Source organism: Sinocyclocheilus grahami, unplaced genomic scaffold, assembly GCF_001515645.1.
Source record: "Sinocyclocheilus grahami isolate Dianchi unplaced genomic scaffold, SAMN03320097.WGS_v1.1 scaffold382.1, whole genome shotgun sequence".
In the NCBI taxonomy this organism is placed as follows: Eukaryota; Metazoa; Chordata; class Actinopteri; order Cypriniformes; family Cyprinidae; genus Sinocyclocheilus; species Sinocyclocheilus grahami.
In genome coordinates, this window is record NW_015505561.1 from 1,211,656 (window position 1) to 1,219,324 (window position 7,669).

General features: G+C 38.7%; 1 protein-coding gene across 1 annotated transcript in view; it reads left to right on the forward strand.

The window, feature by feature from the left end:
- LOC107549828 (POU domain, class 2, transcription factor 2-like) overlaps positions 1–2,902 on the forward strand; it is a 52,978-nt gene extending 50,076 nt beyond the window's left edge. The window contains exon 14 of the mRNA XM_016231001.1: positions 2,196–2,902. Within this exon, the coding sequence (XP_016086487.1) occupies positions 2,196–2,503 (308 nt within the window). The 3' untranslated portion in view covers positions 2,504–2,902. The remainder of the gene's footprint in view (positions 1–2,195) is intronic.
- Positions 2,903–7,669: the final 4,767 nt, after the last annotated feature.

Genomic DNA, 7,669 nt, shown 5'->3' on the forward strand with positions numbered 1-7,669 from the left:
TGACCCCTTTAAAGAACCATCTCTTTCTTACATTTTTATAATCTGAAGAACCTTCTTTCGCCACAAAGAACCTTTTGTGAAACAGAAAGGTTCTTCAGATGTTAAAGGTTCTTTATGGAACCATTTAGACAAAAAGGTTCTTCTATGGCATCGCGAAGCACCTTTTTTTAAGAGTGTATCTGGCATCCAGTGTTCTGCATTTTGCAAAATGTTGAGATCATAAATGATTGAGATCATGAATCCTGTGATTACAACAGAGTGTATTTCTGTCAGCAGCTTTCATTATGACTAAGCATTCTGAACTGAAATAATTACAGCTTTGCTGTAGTCTTATCAAACTTGTTTTCGCAATGCTATCTCTATTCTCAGTTGTGTTCCAAACCTGTCAATTTGAACCTAAACCGTATGCTGAATTTCTTGCTCTTTCTTTGTCTGGCTCATGGAAGTCTTTCCAGCATGTGAAATTAACACAAACTCCACGATGAACACGGTTGCTCTTGAAATGTCACTAAAAATGCTTGCTTCTCTCTGCATGTATGAATGGTGTGTGTTTGTGGGCACGTGTAAATGACACCACACACGTTACAGGAGCACAATGATGGGTGTAAGCACAGGAATGAACCAGGCCTTCATCAGCAGCAACACTCTAGCCACAATGCAAGGTTTGTCATCGTTAAGAGGACGAGATGAAAAAAAAAAGGCTCGTAGAAAAAGATGGTTGCATGAAAGTGTTTTGATAGAAATATATGGAGCAGGAGAACATATTTAGAGATCAGTTCGAATAACATGAGGGAAACCTTCCCATCATTCATCATCAGAGAGCCTTCCGCTGTACTCCCACTGCATATCCATCACATCTTCATCCTCACTACTGATGTGTGTGTGCTGCGTGCGTGTGTGTGTGTACCTTGTCTGTCTTTTTCAAAAGCACCTGCCATTTCTAGGCCCTTATGTTTGTTATTGAACTCATCATTGAACTTTCATCCTAACCACTTAAAACCCTTTGCCACCAACACAGTGCTGGAGCCGATGCACAATCTAGAACCGTTCTGTTCGTTTACCCCAAAGAAAAGGCGACTCCGGGGCCAGTGTGTTGCCTCACACAACTTCCTTCATTTATACTCCAGTTTGTTTTCCCTATCTGTCTGTCTATATCTATTTCTGTAAAATAGTATTCTTAAATAATATATATTTCTTAAATATAACTAAAATACAAATGTTTATAATAAATATTAATACATAATTAAATTTTATTTATAAAAATCTTGTTAACTGAAATCTACAAATACTGTTTTTTGTTATATATTTTGACAAAAATCGTATACCATGTTTGAAAGAAGTTAAATATTAATAAAATTATTACATTTGTTTTATAAAAATCATATATGTGAATTGAAAACTGTGAATAATATTACGGAATACTATTATTAAAAAACAACATACCAAAACAATACTTTTATTCAGCAAGAATGCATTAAATGGATCAAAAGTGACAGTACAGACGCTTATAAAGTTACAAAAGACTATTATTTCCAATAAATGCTGTTCTTTTGAATTTTTAATTCTCAAATAATCCTGATGAAATAGTTTTTCTCAAAAATATTAAGCAGCAATTGTTTTCAACATTGATAATAACATGAAATGTTTCTTTGGAAGCAAATCAGCATATTAGAATGATTTCTGAAGGATCATGTGACACTGAAGACTGAAATATTAATGCTGAAAATGCAGCTTTTTCACCACAGGAATAAATTACATTTTAACATATATTAAAACAGAAAACAGCTATTTGAAATTGTAATAATATTTCACAATATTAATGTTTTTACTGTATTTTTGATCAAGTAAATGCAGCCTTGGTGAGCAGAAGAAAGTTCCTTTAAAAAGGTTTTTAAAAATCTTTTGAATTGTTGTGCATATATTTTTAGAATTGAATTTCTGCCCTTTACACGAAAGCTGGCATGATGGCATAAAGGCACTGAATTTAATTAATGTTAAAATACATTCTAAAAACTAATAATACTACTCAATTAGACTTTTTTCAACTCTCATTTAGCAGAAAAACAGCTGTTTCCAAGCACCAGCACCCTTTTTGTGGAAAAGGGGCATTAAACAGCCATTGTAAGATTTTTGTATGATATGCCCTAAATTTAAAAATCTTTCTCTTTCTCTCTCTTCTCTCATCTGTTTCACAGCCCTGGCTGCCAGTGGTGGCCAGATGCACATTTCCACTCTTGAGGGCAGCGGTCAAATGTTCCTGGGTGGAGCTGGAGGTCCAGGAGCTGGACTTCGCCCGTCCCTCTTCCTAAACCGCCCCACTTTACTGCCCCTGGCCAGGAGCGCAGGCATGGGTCTGGTCGGCACCCCCCGGGCTTCTCCGCCTCCTGGCGCCAGTGGCACAAGCCCAGACTCCTGCTCCGTCTCCCCCTGCTCAAGCCCCGCCTCTTTCTGCTCATTAGGCGATGCCTCGCCGCCCCCTCTGGGCGGAGCCATGGCTGAGTGACGCCCACACCAACCTGCTGCACCTGAGGGGAGTCAGAGGGGAAGAAGAAAGAAGACAGACAAGACTCGCCTTTTCAACCAAAGCCATCTCTCACTCCATTTCTCTCTTGTGCTCTCTCTCTCTCTCGTTACGTCTTTTAATGCCAAAAATACAGAGAAATGAGCAGAAGAGAACAGGGATAAGGAGAGAACAGGATAACGGGGGAATGTTTAAACCAAAAAATTGACCTACACAGCGTGGAGAGGTGGCTTCGACGGAGCTACTTTGAGAATGTACACTTATTCCTTTCCAAATGGAAAAAGACAAACCTACATGAACAGATGAATTTGAGGGCAGGGTCGAGAGCCAGAAAACTTTGCGAAGAAACAGCAAGGAAAAAGCAAAACGGGTGGCAACGAATGGAACAAAGGAAGGACATTTGACAAGTGTCACTGGATGGTAGAGAAGAGAAACCAAAAAATAAACACATGGAGGAAGAATGGAAAGACTCACAAAGACAAAAAATGCCAAAACCAAAATACCAAAAACCAAAAAATCGGAGAGAAAAGCTTTACCTAAGACTTTGAAACCTGAATTGTCCAGGATCAGATTAACTCTACACAACACCAAATACCATTTTTCCATGCACCCCTTATAATTAAAACTTTTTTTGAACTCTTTGTAAATGTATTTCTCAATCTACCTCTGCTACCAAGTATATCTTTTCATTCCATTTTCACTTTTGATCCCATGACATTTTCAGCATTTTTTCCTGTCAAACTTACAATGAAATACACAACGCCTAACGAATTTAGAGGGATTTTTCTCCACTTTCAACAGTATTACACCCATTACTGTGACACACATCCCCGATTCCCTTTCCATCACTGATCATCCGCTGGAAGCGCATCCATGCCTCAAACTTCGACTCACTTTTTTCTTGGATACCAAAGCGTTTGTCTGGCCTTTTGCATCAGCTGAAAAGTGCTCAGATGTCAAGACCTCAGACATGTAAAAAAAAAAAAACATACACAAGGAGAAATTTTAAAACGAATCCCCCTGAGCCCCCAAACCCCTGTCCTCCATCCTCTCTGGAACCCTCTCCTGTGCCTCGGAAAAAACAAAGAAAAGCAAGAGGAGCAGCGACTGAAGAGGATCCTAGGAAACTCGCAGGGGGAAATCCAACAACCGAGACGCTGAGGGGAGACATGTGATGTCGCCGCTTTGCTTTTTTTTTTTTTTATTAAACCAAAAATGGAACCGAAACTAAAACCAATGGACTAAAACTGAACTTTGCTCAAAGGAATGAAACCAAATACTAGGAGTGGACCATAGGAGGTGCACGAGGAGGTGATTTTTAGAGTAGCAAGACTCAACGTGGCTTCGACCAGAAGATCATTCCTTCACCTCCTCCCTCCTTCTTTCCGTTAAGTCGATGCTTTCACTCTCCTTCCTGGATGGGAGAATATTTATTAACCTCATCGAACTGAACTTCAGAATATATATATATACATATATATTTTGTTTTATTGCTTTTTCCTCTTGGTCTGTCTGTTTATGCTGTATGACTCGTCTCATTGCTTTATATTTTTGGGATAATTGGGTGACCTATTGCCTATTTTCATATTTCGTGTGTTTCGTCATTTTGAATTGATCGTACCGGGGAGGGGGGCTCCCTCATCAGGCGGTTTGAAACAATACTGTGAACATGTAGCTTCCAAATTTTGCTTCGATTGCGAATGTTGTGAAACGATAAGCGAAAACTGAAGACATACCAAAAGCGAAAACTTTTCTTTTTTGACACCAAATAGCAACCTAACCAATGCACAACGCGTGGAGAAAGACCGTATTGGTGCTAGGTCTCTTCGAGGAGAGATAGGGAGACTTGTGTGAGACGTGTGTGAATGTGGAAGCTCATCTCCAGCATGGAAACCAAACTGAAACACGACCGATAGGCCAACGAAACTTTCGCCCCGGCGTGTTGGCGAAACTGTTTTTGCCTATGTAATCTTAGACGCATACAAAAACGCAGACAAACGAGAAATGAAGAGGTGGGTGGGACGGGGTGGGATGGGGTTTCAAAGAAACTGGAAATCCAGTTGACGTTACACTTCTAGAGGGAATGTACCTGTTAGTGCTTTGATAGATTTTGTAGGAAAAAAATTAATCTATGTTCAACTGCTTACTATTGCTAATGTAAAAAAAAAAGGCTGTGATAAAAATAGTCCTTATGAAATGTTGATAATGATGATGATGATGATGACTTGATTTAAGACCAAAAGCTTTAAACTGTCTCTCTTTGATTTTTTTTCCCTCGAAAATGAGTATTTATTGTGTGAGGGGAGGGTGTATCGATGATTTATATGTTTCCAACTCTTCATCTTATTTATTGGCTTATTTATGTATATTTATAGCATTTTAATTTATCGATTCGGTCTTTTTTTAACCTTCGTAAAATCAAACTGGGGAAATGTGGGGTAGCTTCAGGAAAAAAAAGCAAGTGTCAATGTTTAACTGATGACAAACTTCAGTTTTTGAAACCAAAACTAGCTACTAAAACTGACTGTTGTTTTTGTGGGCACCTTTTTAAAAAATGTGTCCACCGCTTTCGAGAGATGACAAGTTTCCAAACTATATCTCTCACACTTAGTTGATGTAATGTATAGTTATGGGCTAATTTTAAGTATAACTCTTGTTCCAACTGTTTCTTTTTATTTAGATTTTGCTTCGTTTTTTGATGCGTTGGATGAGGGAAAAAGAGTGAGAGAGATACGCTTCTGCATATACCTCATGCTTGATTAGAAATACCAAATAGATGGGAAAAAAGCTTTAAGAATCTGACAAAGGGGAGCAGAGGAGATGTTGCTCAGGAGAGGGTGTTTTTAGCGTCTGAGTATAAGGGTTCACAGATTTCCCCAGATTATCTATCCTACGTCCGGTTCAAATATCCGGCCCACGATCGGTTTTGAAGAACAGTTGATGGCAGATTGTTTTTTCACATCGGTTTTCTATGTGTACGTTACTCATGTGATTATTGGTTTTTGTATATAACTCTGTGTGCCGGTGTGTGCGGACGGCTCTGCCGTAGAGGGCCCTGAATGATACCAAAGTTAAACCTCTACCGTGGGACCTCTCACATGCTAGACACGCTCAAATGCATGGACGTTCTTGTAGACATGCACACGCAAAACTGTTCTTCAACCATTTACAGCAGGAATGTCCACGACTGCATCGTTGTCATTGTGCACAGTATGTTCTGTTGTTTTGCATTGCATTGCCACATAGAGGTAAATCTCACATTTAAATGAAATAATCAGAACTTTCTGTCTTAGCTACATTCAAATGAGAACTTTTGACTGAGTTTAAATGAATACCCAATGCAATATGTCATTGCTTTTCCCGTTTGTTTCCCTTCAGCTACTACAACTTCAATTCAAAGGTAACTGATTAGGTCAACAAAGGAAGATTTTCATGCTAAAACCTCAAAGAGTTGAAACCAAAGAGTTCTGCCGTAACATGTTGTCAGGAAACATGCAGATGCTTTTCCTTTTGTTCTCAGAACACATACCCGCTCCTCTTTTTGACATTTGATGTTGATGACGATGCGAAGTCCATGGTCACTTTCGACTCTGTATCTGCGTTTTTGCGAAGATCCTTTTTCCTCTCTGTCGGTGTGTGTCTCGCTCTTACCTCAGAAGCTCTTCATGGAATTTGTAATCTGCTCTGGATTTGAATCCGGATTTTGTTTCAGATCTGTTGAACTGTCTGTTACTCATCGCTCTCTGTGTGCCTGTTGTATGGGGTGGGAACGGGGTGGGCAGAGAAGGGAGGGGGCCAAACAGCCAATAAGTGTTAGGATTAAAGTGCAACTTTAGACCAAAAATGTGTCCATGTCTGGTTGTGTTTTATACTTTACCTTTTAAAAATGCTTGTGTGTGTATGTGAAAATAAGGATTATAATTCTACACTTAACTCTGGGTTAATTTCTTTTTAACCCTGGGTTAAGTAGCCTAACATTTCACTCTGCTGTTAAACTCTGGGTTATGAAGCTCTTTTGCAGGCCAAAGGCATGCAGTGTCAAATAACGTATTGCTAGAACATCACAAGTTGTTTACCATCCAATCATAAGGTAAACAATGCCTGCCTTATTAAATATGCATGCACCTTCATGAATGCAGTCACAGAAACTCACGCACTGGGTTTAGTTTCAGCGTTTGAGGTAAATATGTAAAGTGCAGCAATGGAAGAGTTTAGTCAGATGAATCACTTTAAGTGACAGCTTCCTTACTAAAACAAGTTGCATGCTGGTTCTGTCTTGCACTTGTCCACTTCATGTTTTTAGTTTTGTAAATATGTAAATAAGATGCAGATTTTGCAAAACCCCGACTAGTTGGATTTAATATTATCAAAGGGTGAAGTATGAACCGAGTGAAACTTGGAACAAGGTAATGTCGACCCATAGTTAAAACAAATTTAGTTTCAAGTGTGAAAAGCCCAATTCAAAAACAATATTTAATAGAAGTTCAATCAACAGCATTAGTGGCATAATGTTAGTTACCACAAAGATTATTTCAATTTGTCCCTCCTTTTGACTAAAAATAAAAAAAGAGAGAGAGAGGCTGCAGTGAGGCATTTAGAAAAGACTTATTTTTGGAAGCTTTAAATACAGAAACGTAAAGGTTAAATTTCTATAAAAGCACTTGCTACACCTTTCACAATTATTTTAAAAATGGACAGTTAAAACTTACTTTACTTGAGCTGTTAAAGGGATAGTTCACCCAAAAATGAAAATGTGATGTTTATCTGCTTACCCCCAGGGCATCCGAGATGCAGGTGACTTTGTTTTTTCAGTAGAACACAAACTGAGATGTTTAACTCAAACCGTTGCAGTCTGTCAGTCCTATAATGTCAGTGGATGGGAATCACGGCTTTGAGAGTCATAAAACATACACAAACAAAACCAAATTAAACCCTGCGGCTCATGATGATACATTGATGTGAAAAGACACAAAACGATCGGTCTGTGCAAGAAACTGAACAGTATTTACAGTGGGGCAAATAAGTAAGACAGATCTCTCCATTCTTTATAAGTGGGAAAACTTGAAAAATCGGCAGTGTATCAAATACTTATTTGCCCCACTGTATATCGTTTTTTACCTCAGATTTTCACAGCAATGTCTGAACTGT